At 53.0% G+C, this 19,903-nt stretch overlaps 2 protein-coding genes across 3 annotated transcripts; both read left to right on the top strand.

Annotated features, from left to right (window-relative positions):
* Positions 1-788: 788 nt before the first annotated feature.
* On the top strand, positions 789-16,126 carry PPT2 (palmitoyl-protein thioesterase 2). 2 transcript variants are annotated; one of them, XM_056127777.1, is made up of 9 exons: positions 789-1,113; positions 2,035-2,228; positions 2,464-2,617; positions 3,021-3,116; positions 3,212-3,319; positions 6,144-6,227; positions 6,339-6,423; positions 15,067-15,121; positions 15,322-16,126. In XM_056127777.1, the coding sequence occupies exons 2-9, from the start codon at positions 2,043-2,045 to the stop codon at positions 15,463-15,465; spliced, it is 912 nt and encodes a 303-aa protein (XP_055983752.1). In that variant the 5' UTR covers positions 789-1,113; positions 2,035-2,042; the 3' UTR covers positions 15,466-16,126. The 2 variants fall into 2 exon arrangements, with proteins under 2 accessions (XP_055983752.1, XP_055983753.1); XM_056127778.1 differs by lacking the exon at positions 789-1,113 and adding an exon at positions 1,245-1,721.
* A 1,593-nt stretch (positions 16,127-17,719) lies between these two features.
* On the top strand, positions 17,720-19,902 carry EGFL8 (EGF like domain multiple 8). Its single transcript, XM_056127493.1, has 8 exons — positions 17,720-17,819; positions 18,012-18,134; positions 18,227-18,339; positions 18,440-18,535; positions 18,615-18,785; positions 18,873-18,952; positions 19,029-19,182; positions 19,423-19,902. The coding sequence occupies exons 1-8, from the start codon at positions 17,722-17,724 to the stop codon at positions 19,473-19,475; spliced, it is 888 nt and encodes a 295-aa protein (XP_055983468.1). The 5' UTR covers positions 17,720-17,721; the 3' UTR covers positions 19,476-19,902.
* Position 19,903: the final 1 nt, after the last annotated feature.

The following is a 19,903-nucleotide window of genomic DNA, read 5'->3' as shown; positions in this document are numbered from 1 at the left end:
GACGCAGCACCACCTCCAGAGTCGGCTAGGGGACACAGCGGTAATTGCAGTCTTTTTATTTGGTCTCGGGAGCGCCTAGAAGCGGAGGGGAGGCCTATGGAGACTCACATGAATTGGACCTTTACAAAAAACAGTCGGGGAACCATTACTGCCCGCCCCCACATTCCCCAGTTTCAGACCAGCACTTTCCTGCCCCCGCCTGATGTAGTCATTTCCCGGGGCCCTGGCCTTCCCCTCTCTGCCTGAGTCGGAGAGTCAAGCCAGTCAAGACTTATTCAGAGGCTCTGGCTACCTTTCCCCGTCCTCACCCTACACAAAGCAAGGAGCAATTTAGTTTTGTCTTTCAAGCTTTGTGGGTCTTTGTTTTTCTGTTCTTTTTTTTTTTTGATGGGGGGGTCACACCCGGCAGTGCTCAGGAGTCACTCCTGGCTCCTCACCAGGCATAATTCCAGGAAGTGCTCGGGATGCCGGGTATCAAACCCGGGGCAAACGCCTCAGCCCCAGGCGCAGTACTATCTCTTCAGCCCGTTTGTTTGTGTTTGTTTGTTTCTGGGTCACATCCCTGCAGTTCCCGGGCTACTCCTGGAGAAGTTGAGGCAGGGGGAGGGGCACTCTCGTGTGTCGGGGAATCCAGCCCCGCAGGGCCTCGCGCTGCAGGCAAAGCTTTCAGCCCTTTGATCTCTCGGTTCGAAAAAGACCTGGTGGACAGGGAGGAGTTTACAGACAAACGCAAAATCGTTTCTTTCAGGCGAAAGTCTAAATGCTAAGCTAAAGCCTACAGCAGGCTCGGCGGTGTGGCGGAGAGGTGTGACCCCAAAAGCTCCGAGGATTGGACGCGACGCGGTGAGACAGGAGCCGCCTACTAGGAGCTCGCGGCGGCAGAGGGCCAGGTTGTGGGGTCGCTCAGGTTGACAGACTGGTCGAAGCCACGCGAGCGTGAGTCAGCGCTGCCCCAGGGGCCCTCCGCCCCGTGGGGGTGAGTCGTCTTCGGGGAGCGGAGGAGAATAAGGCCGGAGAAACTGGGCCAGGCTGCACTTGGAGCTCGAGGGTCCTCGAGGCCTCTCCGCCGAGTCTGAAGACTAGGGCCCTACACGCACTTCAGCATCAAGAGTTGTAAGACGCCGACCTGGGGTGCCAGGGCGGGCTGGGACCGGGAATGGGGGTCCCGCTAGGCCGGGGGTCGTCTCTTCGGCGAAAAAGCAGAGGACGTTCTTCCTCCAGTCTAGCCCTAGCACCCCTTGGGGGGAGGGGGAAGTGAAACTTCGCGTTCCACTTGGCGCCACGAGCCAGAATTGGGAAGAGGGGCGAATCCAGGCCGCGAGCCCCGGGCCCTTGGGTCGCGCGTGCATCAGCTGGGCCTGCAGCGGCCGCCTGGAGCTCCCCAGGATCCGTTTCTGGCCCTTGCCTCCCCCCGCCGTGCGAGTGGATCGCTCCGCCGAGCTCCTCCCCCGCTCCCCGCGCGCGGTGGAAAGTTCCATGCCCCCTCCGGCTGCGGCCGGCCTTCGTAGCGGGGGACGCAGGCTCGGTTGCCAGGGAAAGCCCCGGACGTGACGGCTGAGCGCGACCCCGAGCAGCCTCCCCTCTGGCCGTCCGTCATTCCCCAGCGCGCGCTACCCTCGAACCCTGCACCGCGCCCCCCCCCCACGCCCCCAGCCCCCGTGGGTTCCAGGCTAGGGAACAGTAAACAGCAGGCCGGAGCGGGGCTCTCGGACCCTGGCCAGGTGGGAGTTTGCACTCTCCAGGGGCTCTGCGCTGCTGCACGGGGGTCCCTTCTTGCCGAACCCCGCGTGGTGCATGGCTTGGAGTGAAAAAGCTGGGGAGAGCCCAGGCCTGGGCACCCGGTCCCCCCTCGAGCGCGGAGTTGGGGGCGGGGCTCCGGCTGCGCATCGGTGCGTCTGCGTGGTGGGGGTGGCGGTGGAGGTGGCCGAGAAGTAGGTTATTCTGCCGAGGACTTGATGTGGGCGCGGGAAGGAGGCTGGGTCCCGGGGCGGGGGTTGTCCTCGCCCTCACGGGCCCGCATCGTCCCCCTTGCAGGCGGGAGCATGCTGGAGCTGTGGCGGCCGCGGCTCCCCCCGCCGGGGATCCTGCTCCTGCTGCCGGTTCTGCTGCCGCTGCTCCTGCCCGCGGCTCCTGCGTCCCACCGCGCCTCCTACAAGCCGGTCATCGTGGTGCACGGGCTCTTTGACAGCTCGTACAGCTTCCGCCACCTGCTGGAATACATCAACGAGGTCTGGCAGGGGACACCCCGTTGTGGGTTTGAGGTGTCCTCGGGACCGAGGTTGGGGTGAGAGGATGGGGAACTGAAAGCCCCTCCGCTCCTTGGCTCTGCCCGCGTCCTGGCGTTGCTGGCTGGCGCGGGCATGGGGGACGCAGTGGTGACAGCCCTGATTCTAGTGGCGGCCGGCCCCGTGTGCGCGTGTGGTGGAGTCCACCGTTCTTTCCGGTTCTCCCCCCTTCCCACAGACACATCCCGGGACGGTGGTGACAGTGCTGGATCTCTTCGATGGCAGAGAGAGCCTGCGACCCCTGTGGGAGCAGGTGCAAGGGTTCCGAGAGGCTGTGGCCCCCATCATGGCAAAGGCCCCGGAAGGGGTGCATCTGCTCTGCTACTCACAGGGTAGGCGTCCTCCCGTGCCCCCCACCTCCTAAGTCTTTCTGGAGTCTTTTCTAAGGCGTGTAACTGCAGTACTCTCGCCAGGACGCAGCTGACATCCTTGTCTGACATCCCTCAGCACCCAGATCTTCTCTTTGGCTGTGTCCTGAGTGGGAAGGTGCCACTTCTGGCCCCATCACCCGTGGTTTTGAACACCAGGGATAATGGACAGTAAAACTGTGCCCAAGATTTAAGCGTCAGAGACTCAATCTAATTCTGGCTCTGTCTCTTGTGTGACATGTCATCTCTTGCCTGCTTTCTCTGGGTCTCAGTTTCCCTTCTGGACCTATTGGCAGTGTTGGGGAGAGTGGGGAGGTTGTTGGCCAGGCATACCCTGAGTTCCTCCCCGACATATTCTGCCTTCAAGGGGGGCTGGTGTGCCGGGCCCTTCTCTCCGTCATGGATGAGCACAATGTGGATTCTTTCATCTCTCTCTCTTCTCCGCAAATGGGACAGTATGGAGGTGAGTGGGCACTGTGGATTCTGCAGGGGGGCCTTGAGTTATGGGGGGACATAAGGATTCGGGGTCACTTGGCAAAGCTGTTGTTCTCTTGCCAGATACAGACTATCTGAAGTGGCTCTTTCCCACCTCCATGAGGTCCAACCTCTACAGGATCTGCTACAGCCCTTGGGGCCAAGAATTCTCCATCTGCAACTACTGGCATGGTGAGTAGGGGATGCCAAACGGGGATCACTGTGGAAAAGACATCCTGGCAGTGAAAATGATGTTAAATTTATTGACCTCTTGCTCTGTGAATAGGCACTGCTCAAAATGTTTTATATTTATTACCTTATTCCCCTTGCAGTATAGTGTGGTGAAGGGGAAGGTAAACTTTACTCTTGCTTTGTAGTTTTAGGGCTTTACCTGGTGGTTCTCAGTCTCTGCTCTGAGCTCAGTGCTTGGGGATCCTTGCTGGCAGTGCTCGGGACCATGCAGTGCTAGGGATCAGTGACAGGGCTCGAACCCGGGCCTTCTGTATGCAGAGGATGTGCTTCAGCTGCTCGAGCTGTCTCTGTCTTTGTTTTATTCCTGAGGTGCTTGTGTGGGAGAGAAGGGATGGAGAGGTCCACACTAGGCAGTGCCAGGGATCTAACTTGGGGCCTCTGTCCTTTGAGCTAGCTTCCCCAAAACGTTTATCTTTGAAGGTCCAGGTAGTATTTTTGTTCTTTAAGTCATTTAACCTCTGCCATTTTCATATTTGCTTAACAGACCACAGCCTATCCTGCTTAAAGCTTATGTTCTGTGCTCAGGGATCGTTCCTGGCAAGGCTCATATGTGGTGCTGGGGATTGAACTCAGCTTGATTTGTGTAAGCAAGCACCTTACCAGGTGTCCTGTCTCTCTGGCCCCAGTATAATGTGGCAGCTGCTCTCTTCTGTTCTAATACCTTTTTGGTTACAGGAAACAAGTAGAGGACTGGGTTTGGCCCCATGTTTACAAATGCCTGGGAAAGTTTGTTTTGGGGCCACACCTGTGGGACTCCCAAGGCTAACTCCTGGCCACACACAAGAAACCATATGCAGTGCAGGGGATTGAACCCACCCGGGTCAATTATGTGCAAGGCAAATGCCTTACCACCAGAAGTATTTTTCTTTTTTAAAAAAATGTTTTAATTATTTTTTTTTATTGATTCACCATGAGGTATAGTAACAAAGCTTTCATGTTTGAGCTTCAATTATACAGTCATCAAACACCCATCTCTTCACCAGTGCACGTTTTCCACCACCAAAATCCCAGGTATTCGTTCCCCCCCCCATGCCTGTGTGGCAGACTATTTATTTACACAATACTCTCTTTCTCTAGTTACCTTCGATATTTCGAGACCAGTCCCACCACCACTCATACCTGCTGAATGCATATCTAGCATTGCCTAATGTGTTTTGTATTGCTTGTTATGCATACAATATAATGTTGCACGTCTGCTCTTGCAGCTCTAGGAATTCTAAAATTTTAATAATTAGGGTCTGTGGGGCTGGAGCAATAGCACGGTGGGTAGGGTGCTTGCCTTGCACGCAGCCGACCCGGGTTCGATTCCCAGCATCCCATGTGATCCCCTGAGCACCACCAGGGGTAATTCCTGAGTGCAGAACCAGGAGTAACCCCTGTGCATCACCAGGTGTGACCCAAAAAGCAAAATAATCTGAAGAGATTGCTGCAGCAAATTGCTCAGGTCCGAGATTCGTTTGTGTGTCCCTGGATCATGGCCGTGTGGGAGCTTAAGTAGAAGGTGGCAGTTGTGGCTTCATCTCTGAGTCCCATCGGGGCAGGGGGAAGGAGAAGGGCCCACTCCTTCCCTGTCATGTGAGGCCTGGCGTTTGCCACCACCACCACTTGTACCTGGAGCTTGTCACTGACTTCTAGAAAATGGCAGCCGCCGGGGCTCCTAGAGGGCAGGCAGAGGGACGGTGCCTGCCCATCTGGAGTTTTCCAGTGGAAACGGCCTATTGCAAAGTCGGGGGACATCTCTGCAGCAAGTTGCTCGGGTCTGAGGTTCGTTTGTGTGTCTTCTTTTGGTTTTCATGTTTGGGTAATGCTCAGAAGCCATGTGATGATGGAGAATTGAACTCAGGCCTCCCAGCCTGTGAAGCATATACTCAGTCCTTTATTATCTCTCCTGAGTCTTGGGTAGTTTTTAAGATCATGGATCCTGTGAACCTGTTCTCCTCAAATGTGAAATGATATTAATATAGTACCTATCTTTTTTTTTAAATTAATTAATGTTATTAGTGAATCACTGTAAGGTACAGTTACAGGCTTACAAACATTCGTGTTTGCGTTTCAGTCATACAGTGATCGAGTACCCATCCCTCCACCAGTGCTCATTTCCCACCACCAATGGTTCCAGCATCCCTCCCACCACCCCTACCCCATCCCCTCCACCCTACCCTGCCTCTGTGGCAGGGCATTCCCTCTTGTTCTCTCTCTCTGTTTGGGTGTTGTGGTTTGCAATAGAGATATTAAGTGGTCATCATGTTTGGTCATATAGTACGTATCTTAATCAAGTGGTTGTGGCGGGCCCAAAGCATCAGGAAAGTGGACAGGGCAGTACCTTACATGCGACCGGCCTGGGTTCAATCCCCTGAGCCCTGCCAGGAATACCCCTGAGCACTGTTGAGTGGGGCCCAAGAACCAGAAAGAAAGAAAAACCAAATAAGAGTCTGGGGAGATGGGTCAGAAGGCTGGAACACCTACTTTGTTGCATGTTGGAACCCAGATCACCACATGGTACCTCAGGCGCTGCCAGGAACCACCCCCAGCACCCACTCATGTTGAGCCTACCCCCAAAAACTACGAAACAGGTGGTTGTGAAGATAAAATAAGCTGATGAATGTGAAGTACAATCACAGCGGGTGCTAGAGATTTTTGCTCTTGTGTTTGTGATTATAATTGCTACTTCAGGATTACCGTCCACATCAGCTATTCTCAGCCTCCAGTCTGGCCTCCTTTCCCTGCTTCTCTGATTATCTTCCTAACTGCTTTTTGTACCCAGACCCCCACCATGATGACTTGTACCTCAATGCCAGCAGCTTCCTGGCCCTCATTAATGGGGAAAGAGACCATCCCAATGCCACAGGTAAGACCCTAAGCATCACCCCTAGGTCCCATTTTCTGTTCTCTCACCCCTTACCCAGCCACTGTCTCCTGACCCGACCTGCTGACTGAATGTCATCTTCCCACCCTGCAGCTTGGCGGAAGAACTTTCTCCGTGTGGGCCGCTTGGTGCTGATTGGGGGCCCTGATGACGGTGTTATCACCCCATGGCAGTCCAGGTAATCAGGGTTGCTGTGGTCTAAAGATCTGCTAGGGACAGTCTGTCTCATACCTGCTCCCCTACTGTTTAATACTCCCCCGTCACCCAACCCAAAACCCTGGGCGGCGTCACTGCAGGTACTTGTGTCTTGCCAGTCACTAAGTTCTGCCACCCATTTCCTCCTCATCCCTACTGTGGCCCATTCATGGGAAAAGTTCTGGTTTTTAATTTTACATTTTTCAGCTTATTACAAAAGATAGAAATGAGCACTCAGCTGGAAAGGTACTTAGGGAGAGGTTGGCATACTTCTCCGTCTTGTGAGGTTGGAATACACACCCCATCCTCTTAAGATGTAACCCTGGGGCTGGAGTGATAGCACAGCGGGTAGGGCATTTGCTTTGCACGCGGCCGACTCAGGTTCAATTCCCAGCATCCCATATGGTCCCCCGAGTATGGCCAGGAGTAATTCCTGAGTGCATGAACCAGGAGTAACTCCTGTGCATCGCTGGATGTGACCCAAAAAGAAAAAAAAAAAAAAAAAAAAAAAAAAAAAAGATGTAACCATGCATCAACTTCCCTGCAAAACTTTTCACTTTGAAATATTTGCCTGGGGCTGCAGAGATAATATAGCCTGTAAGACACTTGCTTTGCACTTGCAGTTGATCCTGGTTTGATCTTTGACACCCCATATGGTCCTCCCAAGCTTGCCAGGAGTGATCCCTTCACCGCCAGGTGTGACCTGAAAATGAACAAACTTTTCCTGTTCATAGAAAATTGCAGAGATGTTTACAGAGGTCCTGTGCTCTGTTACCCATTTTCCTGGTATGACTGTATACTATGAAGCCATACCACGGTGTCAAACCAGATAATTTACACTGCTACCGAGTGCAAGACAAACACCCTACTCATTGTACTATCACTCTGGGTCTATATATTAAACAAAGAATTAAAAAAAAAAATAAGGGGGCTAGAGTGATAGCACAGCTAGTAGGGCGTTTGCCTTGCATGCGACCGACCCCGGTTTGATTCCCAGTATCCCATATGGTCCCCTGTGCATTGCCGGGTGTGACCCAAAAAGCAAAAAAAAAAAAAAAAAGGTGGTTGTGAGGCTGGGGAGATAGTTAAGAGGGCTGGAACACCTGATTTATATGTTGGAACCCATGTCATCACACGGTCCCCTAGGCACTGCCAGAAGCCATGCCCCACACCCACTTACAATGAGCCACTGTGCCAGTGTGAAAATGCAGCAGGTATGGTGTTTGCCTTGTACGAGGCTGAATCAGGTTCAATCTCTGGCATCCCATATGGTCCCCTGAGAACCACCAGGAGTAATTCTGGACTGCTGAGCCAGGTGTAACCCCTGGGCATTACTGGGTGTAACCCAAAAAGCAACAAACAAACAAAAACTCAAAACCTTTTACAATTTTTTTTTTTTTTTTTTGCTTTTTGGGTCACAGCCAGCGATGCTCAGGGGTTACTCCTGGCTCATGCACTCAGGAATTACTCCTGGCGATGCTCGGGGGACCATATGGGATGCTGGGAATCGAACCTGGGTCGGCCATGTTGGCTGCGTGCAAGGCAAACGCCCTACCCGCCGTGCTATCGCTCCAGCCCCTACAATTTTTTTAATGTCAAGTGTCAAACCCAGGACCTCACACATGCAAGACAAGTACTCTACTTCTGAGTTACCATCCTGGCCCTTTGTCATATATCTTTTCTTTTACACCATACTGGGCAATGCTCAGGGGTTACTCCTGGCTTTGCACTCAGGAATCACTCCTGGCAGTGCTCACAGGGGCACTATATTATTTGCTGAGGATTGAACCTGATTGTCCTTGTGCAAGGAAAGTGCCCTACCCGCTGTACTATCGCTCTGGTTCCCCTTAATTGCAATTTTTATCACTTCTTTCACTTACCCAGGATGTATTAACTTACAGTCATATCCTCTTCATCTAAGTCCTCAGGAAAATTCTTGGTTCTATGGCATTGCTTAAATGCCTCAGTTATAGCTCATCATTAGTGATCTGAAATGTCACCTGAACTACTCAATTAATTTTTCAGTTTTGGGGTCACTCCCGGTGATGCTCAGGATCCATGCTCCCAGGCTGTAACTGGCAGTGCTTGGGGTCGCTCCTGGTGGTGCTCAGCAGTTACTCCCAGCAGTGCTGGCAGGGAACAAGGCCTGGGGGGGATGGAACCCTGCTGTCCAGCTTGCAGAGCATGCACTCAGGCCTTTGAGCTCTCTCCTCGGCTCACCTGAGTCATCACTTTAATCACTCAGCAAATATTTATTCATCTCTTTGTGCCAAGACACTGTTCTGGGCCTTGGGGATACACGGGTAAAAGACATGTTTTCTCATGTCGCTTAACTTCTAGAGGGGGAGACAGGTCATAAATGTGAATATATGTTTCAGACGGTGATAGAATAAGGCAGAGGGGGTAAATGGGAAGATGCTTAGGGGCTCTAGAGAAATAGTACAGGCGGTGAGGCTCATGCCCTGCAAGCTGCCAATCTGCTGGCACCACATGTGATTCCCTGAGCACCACCAGGGGTCACTCCTGAGCAGTGTTTCTCTCCTTCCCGCCCCCCCCCCCCCCCCACACACACACACACACACACTTACACGGAAGTGGATGGCTGGAGTCTTAGTGGGAAGTCTCCTCAAGGAGTCATCATTTGAGCAGAGACAGAGACTAAAGGAAGTGAGGGAAACAGTTCTACCTTCTCAGGCAAAATGACTCACAAAGGAGATGCAAAGGGAGCTGCAAAAGGCGAGGGGCAGGTGTGAGGAGTAAGGAAACTGTGGGGGTGGGGGCGGCAGGAGCCATTGTAGAGTGGGTGGACTGTTTGCCTTGCACACAGCCATTCCAGGTTCAATCTCCTATAAGACCCCCTGAGCACCACCAGGAGTAGTTCCTGAGTGCAGAGCCAGAAGTAACCCCTGAGCATCGTGGGGTGTGGCCCCCAGAACAACAACATTAGGGGCTAGAGTGATAGTACAGTGGGTAGGGCATTTGCGTTCCATGCGGCTGACCCGGGTTCGATTCCTAGCATCCCATATGGTCCCCCGAGCAACACCAGGAGTTACTCCTGACTCATGAGTGCATGAGTCAGGAGTGACCCCTGTGCATCACCGCGTGTGACCCAAAAAGTGGAAAAAAAAAACCCCAACATTACTGTGTATCTGGTGTGCAAGGAGCAAGGAGGGGAGGTAAAAGGTAACAGGGAACCAGTTGAGCTTTTATTTATCTTTTATTTGTTTTGGGGCCACAGCTGGCATTGCTTAGGGCTTATTCCTGACTGCTCAGACATCACTCCTGGCTGGGCTTGGGGGACCATGTGGGGTTGACCACATGCGAGCTCCTACCTTCTGTACTATCGTCCCAGCGTCAAACCAGTTGAGCTTTTGTAGGGCAAACTCAAACCCTTGATATTTTATTTTATTTTTTAAATGTAGGAGTACTGCTATTTATTCAGCCATTGATAATTTTTTTAAATTTTATATTTTATTTATTGGCTTTTTGGGTCATACTGACAAAGCATAAGCATATGCAGGGGTTACGCCGGACTTTGCACTCAGGAGTCACTCATGGTGGTCCTTGGGGGGAACATATGGGATGCCAGGGATCGAAACCAAGTTGGCCACATGCAAGGCAGATGCCCCACCCGCTATACTATCGCTCCAGCCCCGAACCTTGATATTTTAAAAATAATGTTTATCAGGACCTGAGGGAGAGATAGTGCGTGAATTAAGGCACTTACCGTTGCAAGCTGCTTATGGTCCCCTGAGAACCACCAGGAGTGACCCAAAAAGCACCACCCACAACAAAAAAACAAAAACAGAAACCAATGTTTATCTATTTTTGGTGCCAAGTATTGAACCTAGGACCTCATAAGCAAAATGTATGTTCAACCACTGAGCTACATCCAGGCCGTACTGTACCCTCTTTGCCACTAAAATATGCACATCAGATTCAGGCCATGACTTAAGGGACTGGAGCATTTGCTTTTCATGGCCTGGGCCTGATTGGTCCCTCAGACATCCCTGGGAGAGGCCTCTGAGCACAAAGCCAGTAGTAATCCCCAGAGCACTGCTGGGGGTATATAGAAAACAATAAACCCTAAGTATACACATGTAAAGTTTACTTTTTTTTTTTTTTTTGCTTTTTGGGTCACACCTGGCGATGCACAGGAGTTACTCCTGGCTCTGTACTCAGGAATTACTTCTGGCAGTGCTCAGGGGACCATATGGGATGCTGGGAGTCGAACCGGGGTCGGCCGCGTGCAAGGCAAACGCCCTACCCGCTGTGCTATCTCTCCAGCCCATAAAGTTTACTTTTTTGTGTTAATTTGAGCCACATCTGGCTGTGCTCAAGGGTTACTTCAGGCTCTGCACTCAGTATTCATTTTTGATAGTGCTCTGGGGCCCATATGAGGTGCTATGGCTGTGAGCAAAGAAAGTTCTCTGATTGCTGTACTATCGCTCCAGCCTGGCTCTATTTTATTTTAGGAGTTTTTAAAATTTTGGTTTTTTGAACTGTACTCAAGTATTCTGAGGGCCACTCCCAGCCCAGTGCTCAGAAGTTTTCATGGTGGTATTTGGGGGACCATGTGGTGCCAGGGATTGAACATGGGCCTCTGGCATACAGACCTTGAATCATCTCTGAGTCCCTAGAGTCTTTTTTTTTTTTATATATACTTTTTTTTTTTTTGGGTCACACTTGGTGATACACCGGGATTACTCCTGGCTCAGCACTTAGGAATTACTCCTGGCGATGCTCAGAGGACCATATGGGATGCTGGAAATGGAACCCGGGTCGGACACACGAAGGCAAACACAGTACCCACTGTCCTATTGCTGCAGGGCCCCTAGAGTGTTTTGAATGACAGATGACAGCCTTAATGGAAAGGGATAAAATACAGTATCTCATTTTATATGCAGCTACTTTGAAAATAGTAAATAACTCATAGTTTCAAAGCACCTTTTACGTACAAAACACTATTCTAAATACTTTTCAAATAAAGCACATTTAACACAACAACCTTCTGGGATAATTACTATACCCTCATTTGACATAGAAAGTAATGTATGTACATTCAGAGAATAAATGATGTATGGACCTTATAAGCAGAACATACACTCAGTCACTTAGCTACATCCTGGCCCTGACCTGGTCCTATTCCTACATTGTTCTCTATCCTGTGTCCACTTTCCTAGCCTAAAACCTGCAACTGGAATCCTGTCACCTGTGTCCCCTTGCTGGGGCTTGCTATTCTGATCTGTCACTGGGCCTCTCTAGGATTGTGCCCCAGCAGCTTCCTGTCCCCTTGGCTTTCCTTAGCCTCTGGCCCACGTTGAGGTCTTGGCTGTCTTACCCTCTGGGTATAGGTGAGAGGCCAAAGAGAGGTGCCTGGCTGGGTCTCCTTTTTTACTTCCTGTTCACTCCCAGCATTGCCATTACCTAGTTTGACTGGATACCTTTTTCTGAGGGTGAGCTTTACTTAAAGTGTCAGTTAAATGAACTAGTTCACTCGGTGCACTCTACCCTCAGTTAATATATATGTATTTGTGGCCAGCTGGCAATGCTTAGGGATAAGCCCTGGCAGTGCTTTGGGGATCATATGGAATATTGGGGATCGAACCTGGGTGTAAGGCAAGCACCATATCCGCTATAATATCTCTCTGCCACACCCACAGGTCCCCCACCGTCCATTGGTTAATTTTTTTTTGCTTTTTGGGTCGCACCTGGCGATGCTCAGGGGTAACTCATTACTCCTAGCGGTGCTTGGGGAACCATATGGGATGCTGGGAATCGAACCCGGGCAAACGCCCTCCCTGCTGGACTATCGCTCCAGCCCCCAAGATAGTTTTTATTGAAACTTATTTAGAAATGTGAGGGAAGAGAAAGGAGATGTGTGTTCAAGAGATCACAGGTTTCTCCAGGGTGAAAATAGGCGAGCAAAGCTGAAACAGAGACAGGCAAGCAAGATACGTGTTCAAGGGAGAACACGAGCTTACACAGCAAGCCAACTAAATATTCTTCACTGATAATTTATTACGTTTTATTTTGGTGGGGTTTTTATGAGGGGTATGGTCAGGGGGCCGCAGCAGATGCTGGAGATGAACCAAACTTAGCCCTGTGCAGGGCAAGTGCCCTGCCCACTGTACTCTCTCTCCAGCCCCTTACTGCCCCTTTTTTTTTAAAACCCACCAAGTAGTGCTTTAGTGGGTCAGAGGTTTCCCCCTCATACTTGGCCAACTCAGCTGACTACAGTGGTGGGCTGCTGTTCATGCCCAGTGATGCTGGGGGCCACAGCAGTACTCTGGGGATCACATGGTACCAAAGAAAGCACTCATATTTTTGCACATACAAGACTTGAGCCTCTGGGCCAGAGCAATAATACAATGGGTAGGGCACTTGCCCTGCAGGCACAGACCTGGGTTTCATCTCTGTACCACATACAATGTCCTGAGGCCCACCAGCAGTGATTCCCTGAGCACAGATTCAGGAGTAAGCCCTGTGCACCACCAGGTGTGGCCCCCCCACCACCTCCCCCCCCAAAAAAAAGGTGAATCTCTGACCCCGGAGTTACCTCTCTGGCCCCACAATATGTTAAAGTTTGACCATGTTTTCATTAGCAGTCTCTCATCTATTTGTGTGCATTGTGTGATATTTATATTGTTGTGTGTGAACCATTTGAGAGTAGGTTGCAAACATAACGTCCCTTTACCCCTACCACTTTCATATGTCAGTGTGTATTTCCTGTGTAGGAAATTCTTTTTCACATCCACAATACAGTTATCAAAATCAGGAAACTGCCATTGATTCATTACTCTATATACTTTATTTAAATGTTTTCTTTCTTTGTTTTTTATTATAAATGTTCTTATTCTAACATTTGTTTTTTTTTTTTAGGAAAAAAAATTCCAGTGTAAGATCCAGCCCAGGATCAGTTACTGTGTTAGTTGTTCCTTTAGTCTCAGTCAATCTGGAATTTTCCTTCAGTTCATGACTTTGATTATTTTAAAGTGGGTTCCCCCCACCCCCAAGAGGGGGGTTGGGTTGGGGGGTTTTTGGATCCCACTTAGTGGTGCTTAGGGGCTGCTCCCTGCAGTATTTGGGGTTGGGATACTGTGCAGTGCTGGGAATGGAGACCAGGTCTCCTGCATCAGAGTACGCATGCCCTCCTTAGAACTGTCTCTCCAGCCCTGTAGCTATGTAGCTATCTTCTAGACTCTTCCTCAGATGGAATTTCTTGGCTATTTTCTCATGGATACACACTTTTTTGTTGTTGTTTAGGGGCCAAACACAGTAGTGCTCATGGGCTACTCCTGTCTCTGTGCCCAGCAGGGACAGTGCTGGTATTGCTTGGGGTACTATACAGTACCAGGATGGAACCTGGGCCACCCGAATGCAGAGTCTGTATTGCAGACCACTGAACCATCTCTATGGCCCTAGCTCTTGTGTTCTTGGTGGGGATTCTACACAAACAATGTAGCCTCAGGTCATTAGTTTATTATGCTAAGGATTTTTATTTTTACTGTTTTTGTTTTGGGACCAAACTCACCTGTGCTCAGAGCTTACTCCTGGTTCTACACTCAGGACTCCTGACGGGCTTGGGGGACTATCTGGGGTGCCAGGGTTTGAACCGGGTTGTGCAGGTGCAAGGCAAGTGCCTTACCCACAGTACTATCTCTAGCCCTCAGCTAAGGATTTTTGAGGGTCTTCTTTTAAGAGGAATCCTGCTTCACCTGGAGAGATAGTACAGTGGGTAGAGCACTTCCTTTGGCATGCAGCCAACCTGGGTTTGATCCCTGGCATACTTAAGGTTCCTCAAGCCATTCATTCATGAGCACAGAATAGGAGCAAGCCCAGAGCACAGATGGTTGTGGCCCCCCAAAAAACCAAAACAGAAAGGACAACTGTTCTCCAACAGGCAGTTGAAGGTCAAGAACCAGAAAGGACCCCGTCCCTGTCTTGATTTATGTTTGCTTGCGTCTGGGCCACACTCAGTGGTACTCAGGAGCGTCTTCCAGCTCACTGCTTGAGTCATTCCCAGCTGTGCTCAGGGGACCGTGGACCATGTGCCAGGGATTGAACCCAGGCCTCCTGCTTGCATAGCATTTGCTCCAGCCTATTGAGCATCTCCCTACCTAGCCCCATCCTTTTTTGTTGTTGTGTTTCAGGTCACACACTCAGCGCTTACTCCTGCCTCTGTGCTCAGGCATCACTCTCAGCAGTGCTCAGGGTATCATATATGGTGCCAGGGATCAATCTGTTTGCTTGTTTCGGGGCCACACTCAGTGGCGCTCAGGAGTCATGCTTAGCCACATTCAAAGCAAGCGCCTTACCATGCTTTGGCCCCCAGCCCATCTTTATTTTATTGTGTGTGTGTGTGTGTGTGTGTGTGTGTCTGTGTCACACCTGATGATGCACAGGCGTTACTCCTGGCTCTGCACTCAGGCGGTGCATCCAGGAGTACTCAGACTCAACACCCCTGGTGGTGCTCAGGGGACCATATGGGATGCCGGGAATTGAACCCGGGTCGGTTTTGTGCGAGGCAAACGCCGTACCCGCTGTGCTATCACTCCAGCCCCAAGCCCATCTTTATTCTATCCAGCTTTCCTGGTAATAGCACTCTTTTCCAATCTCTTTGTAGCTTCTTTGGTTTCTATGATGCAAATGAGACGGTGTTGGAGATGGAGGAGCAACTGGTGAGCGTGAGCCCCCGGAAATGAATTCCATGATCCCCCGCCCACACTCACACACACAGTCCCGCCTCGTTTCTGTCACCCTCCCTGCCTCTGACCCGGGAGCTGGTGGGATCACCCTGTGGGGAAGCCTGGGACCCCAGCCAAGTCTCACTTGGTGTCTTCCTGTGTCTCTCTTCCATGCTCCGTTAACCCCCTTGAAGGTTTATCTTCGGGATTCTTTTGGGTTGAAGACTCTGCTGGCGCGGGGGGCCATCGTGAAGTGTCCGATGGCTGGGATCGTGCACACGGCCTGGCACTCAAACCGCACCCTTTACGATACCTGCATTGAACCGTGGCTCTCCTGAGGACATCCACAGGGATCCCTGCAGACCCTGGCCCAGAGACCAAGCGGTGGCCTTGGATAGCAGAGGCCAGGCTGTGGTGTGCCTCACTGCTCCCACACTGCCCCCCACCAGCCAGCGCTCCCAGACCCCCGCCCCCCTCCGCTCCTCTGTGAATGACAGCAAGTCCTGGACGCCCCACCTCCATCGGAGGCTGCTCCACCTCCCGTGTCCTCCCGAGGCTGAGGATGGGAAGCGACACACCAGGTTTTTCACGCTGGCCTGGCCGCTGCTGCTGCTTCATCTCTGGCCATGCCGGGGGAGAGCCCAGCCTCTGCCCACACGAGGCTCTCTTCCCGGCCACTCAGGACATTTTTAGCTTCTGTTCTCCCCCTGATCTCTTTTTCTCTGAACTCCCCCGTCGTCAGCCCTCCCAACCTCTGGAAGGACTACTCGTGAGAGTGGGGTTCTGAGGTTCCCCTATGGGGACAGTTCCGTTCTTGAAGTGTCAGTGTTGGGGAATATCTGTGGCCTGCAAGGCCCATCTCAGGTTTGGGGATCCCCCCAGTCCCTATGTTCAGTGTTGGGGTACCCCTGGGGACCTAGTTTCTTTGAGGCCCCAGCCCCTCTTTTAGCTACCCATGAATGGGTATTGCCCCAGTATTTATGGAAATAAAGTCCCATTTCCTCAGTGTGTTCTGGCTTCTTTCCAGGTGAGGGGACCTGGTTCCCCAGGGAGGGTGGGGTGAGGGAGCCCGAGGCCTGGGTGCCCGGATGTCTGATATGGGGTGGGGATCCCCTGGGTCTTTCCGCTTTCTCAATGCCCATTCTGTGCGGGTTCCTGGTTCTCTGCGGGTTCTTTCCTGCCGAGGACAATTCTCTTCCTGTCTCAGCCTGACGTTGCGGGGCTGAGTCGGAGTCTCCAGTCCAGCCACATGGGTGGAATGTGTCTGCCACCCCTAGGCCAGATGAGGGGGCTGGGGGTCATGGTGGGCATTAGTGGAGCCCCCTTTCGACCTTTGTAGGTCAGAGCTGGCCAAGGGGCTGGACAATGAGTCTCCTCTTCCTAGAAAGAAGGAATTTTGGCGGCGACAATAGAGCACTGTCTGCTGTGGCGTTGGGTGTGGTGGCTGACTCAGTTCTTGCCCCCCAGACGTTGCTCTAACAAATGTCATCAAGAAATGGGGGCAGTTTCCCCTTCATACCCTGGTGCCCCCCGCTTTGACGACGGCCTTCTTAGCTAATCTTGCCACTTCTCCCATGACCCAACCTGCTTTGTTCTCTTCCAGCTCAGTCTCATTCCCTGACCCACAGCCAGTGCCCCTCGTCTCGTTGGGAGTGGGGGAGGGGCGAGGGCCAGGGCTGCTGCTGGGGGTGACCTCCGTGGATTTGAAGACGGTCTATAAATAAGGGCTTATCAGGGACTCGGGGGAGTGACTTCTAAGGAGCCCTTTGCCGGGGCTGAGTGAGGTCCTGAGTGGGCTTGAGCAGGGTCAGGGATGGGAGGGCTCTGTCTGGGTTGGCCCCTCCTCTTCTCTGCAGCTGCCCAGCCCGCCCACCAGAGTGAGCTGCTGCCGCCGAGCCTGAAATCTCCAAAGAGAAGAGTGAGAAGGACAGGTGGGAGCGATCTGTCACCGGGGCAGGGGGGGGGGGGGGTGGTGTCTCGTGGGGCAGAGAGCATGTTGGGAGATGCTGCCAGAGCAAGGGGTGGGGGGTAGCAGGATTATGCGTGAGGGGTGGGGCCTGGAGGTGTGTGGATTTGTGTGCAAAGTGTATGTAGGGTAATGGTGGATCTCTGAGGGAGGCTGTTTGGTGGGGGAGGGGGGCTACTCTGGCTCATTACTCAAGGCTTGCCCCTGGCACTGCTCAGGGGATCCTGCAGTGATGGGAATCGAACCTAAAGCCTCCTGCAGGTAAAGCATCTGATTCCCCAGTTCCTGAGGTTGGAAGATGAAGGTAGAAACGGCATGTCAGAGAGTGGAGGGTTAACAGACTTAAGCCCAGTGTGTTTGTGTCTTGGGGCCGATGTAGGGAGTGCGTTGTGTCGGGTGTGAGCTTGTGTGAAGCTACGTGGACTATGATGTGCATAAGGAAGAGGTGGCATTAGGACAGACAGGTGGAGACTGCCCGTGGCTAGTGCAGGACTGTGCAGTGACTGGCCTGCTGCGCCCCCTCCCCCCCCCCCAACCCGTGGAGGGTACCTCCTACAAGTCCACAGAAGAGGCAGGACCTCCATTAACCTCTTCTTGCCCACAGCCAGCCACCTGGTGCGAAAGAATCATGGGGTCCGGAGCTGAGCACACCCTCCTAAGCGGCCTTGCATTCCTCCTGCTTCTCCTGTCAGGCGAGGGGGCCAAGGGTGGATCCCACAAAGAGAGGTGACAGCTGCGAGTAGGGCAGGGTTGAGGTCTTCATGGACCCTGCTGGGGACGGGGCTTTGCGGGTGACCAGATGAAGGTTGCCCTTTAGAAGGGGACGAAGGGGACCCTCTGTGGAGCCTTGGGGGGAGTGCCTAGCTCAGGGTCTGGACCACTCAGTGTCCCCCCCACCCCTCTCTGGCATGAGTGCAGCCCGAGGGTCTGCTCGAAGCAGACATTGGTGGTCCCACTCCGGTACAACGAATCCTACAGCCAGCCGGTGTACAAGCCCTACCTGACTCTCTGTGGTGGGAGGCGCGTCTGCAGCACCTACAGGTGAGGGATGGGATCTGGATCCCGGGATCTTCCAAGAGGAACCCCAGAAACCACAATCAGACCAATGGCCAGAGCCCCGCGCTGTGTTCCAGGACCACATACCGGGTAGCGTGGCGGGAGGTGCGGAGGGAAGTGCCGCAGACCCACACCGTGTGCTGTCAGGGCTGGAAGAAGCGGCACCCGGGGGCGCTCACCTGTGACCAAGGTGAGGTTGGAACTTTCCAGACCTCCGGGAAGGTGCACTGGGTTGGACCGGGCCACCAGGCCTTTGGTCCCATTCTCCAGCCCCACTCTTGCACCCACAGCCATCTGCGCCAAGCCCTGCCAGAACGGAGGCATCTGTGTGCGGCCAGAGCAGTGCGAGTGCGCCCCTGGCTGGGGTGGGAAACACTGTCATGTGGGTGAGTCAGGGTCCCAGGTAGCACACGCCCCCGCCAGCCACCCCACCCCAACTCAGCATCCTCCTCTCCCCGGTCATAGATGTGGATGAATGTCGGCCCGGCATCTCCCTCTGCTCGCACCGATGCCTCAACACAGCAGGCAGCTTTACCTGTGGCTGCCCCGCAGGCCTGGTGCTGGGCCCGGACGGGCGCACCTGCAATGAGGGCTCCGCCGAACCTCCCACCAGTGCCAGCATCCTCAGTGTGGCTGGTGAGTGTGTGGGGATGGGAGCCATGAGGAGGAAGGAGCCTGGGCTGGTGGCCCGATCTCCAGTGGTGGCTCTGTCCTCTGTCCCAGTTCGGGAAGCGGAACATGAGGATGGTGCCCTTAAGCGGGAGATCAGGGAGCTGCAAGGGCGCCTGGAGAGGCTGGAGCAGGTGAGCGCAGGAGCAGGCGGTTAAGCCCATGGGACCCAGAGCCCCAGGCCAGCCGCTGAAACATCCTCTCTTCTAGTGGGCAGGTCAGGCCGGGGCCTGGGTCCGAGCAGTGCTGCCCATGCCACCTGAAGAGATCGAGCCCGAGCAGGTGGCAGAGCTGTGGGGCCGGGGCGACAGGATCGAGTCTCTCAGTGAGCAGGTGCTGCTGTTGGAGGAGAAGCTGGGCACCTGTGAGTCACACTGCGAGCCGGAACCCTACCGCCCCCCCGCACCCCCCCCCCCCCACGACCCCAGACACTTCCCCAAAGGTCTTCTCTTCCTGAAACCCGTTTCCTGGACTTGGTCGCCCCAACACTCCCGTCCCCACCCCCTGGTTGAGTGTTTTGATGTATATGCGTGAGTGCAGTGCTCACAGCCCACCTCAGGCTGGAGACCAGCAAAGGTTTGCCTCTCCCCTTGTCATGAACCAGGTTCCTGCGAGGACAATAGCCTGGGCCCAGGCCTCAACCGAAGGCGGAGATAAAGGAACTGGTGCTGGGCTCCTGCTCCCTAATTTATGCAGAACTGGACCTACTAATCTTCTGGGATTGGCTGGCTGGGAGGCTGCAGATAAGGTTATCTGCCACCAAAAAGCAATGTGCGGAGCTGGAGTGATAGTACGGTGGGCAGGGTGCTTGTCTTGCACGCAGCTGACCCGGGTTTGATCTCTGTCATCCCATATGGTGCCCTATGGACCACCAGGAGTAATTCCTGAGTATGTAGCCAGCAGTAAGCCCTGAGCACCACTGGGTGTGGCCCCAAAACAGAAATTTAAAAGAACAACTTGCAAGTTTGCAGAAGGAAGGCGGAATGTCCTGGCCAGCCCAGCCAGTCTTCAGTGTGGGACAGGTCACCTGGGAAGAACTGCTTTCTTCCACTCCTTAACAAACACAACCAGAAAGTGCCTAGATC

The sequence above is a fragment of the Sorex fumeus genome, unplaced genomic scaffold (genome assembly GCF_029834395.1).
Source record: "Sorex fumeus unplaced genomic scaffold, SorFum_2.1 ptg000063l, whole genome shotgun sequence".
In the NCBI taxonomy this organism is placed as follows: Eukaryota; Metazoa; Chordata; class Mammalia; order Eulipotyphla; family Soricidae; genus Sorex; species Sorex fumeus.
Note: the sequence above shows the minus strand (reverse complement) of the source record. Positions and strands in the feature narration are given on the sequence as shown.

Coding starts and splice junctions, on each gene's coding strand:
- PPT2 (XM_056127777.1), top strand. CDS start 2,043: ATGCTGGAGCTGTGGCGGCCGCGGCTCCCCCCGCCGGGGATCCTGCTC. Junction 2,618..3,020: donor TCTGCTCTGCTACTCACAGG/GTAGGCGTCCTC, acceptor TCTGCCTTCAAG/GGGGGCTGGTGTGCCGGGCC. Junction 15,122..15,321: donor TGGAGATGGAGGAGCAACTG/GTGAGCGTGAGC, acceptor ACCCCCTTGAAG/GTTTATCTTCGGGATTCTTT.
- EGFL8 (XM_056127493.1), top strand. CDS start 17,722: ATGGGGTCCGGAGCTGAGCACACCCTCCTAAGCGGCCTTGCATTCCTC. Junction 17,820..18,011: donor GGTGGATCCCACAAAGAGAG/GTGACAGCTGCG, acceptor GCATGAGTGCAG/CCCGAGGGTCTGCTCGAAGC. Junction 19,183..19,422: donor GGAGGAGAAGCTGGGCACCT/GTGAGTCACACT, acceptor GTCATGAACCAG/GTTCCTGCGAGGACAATAGC.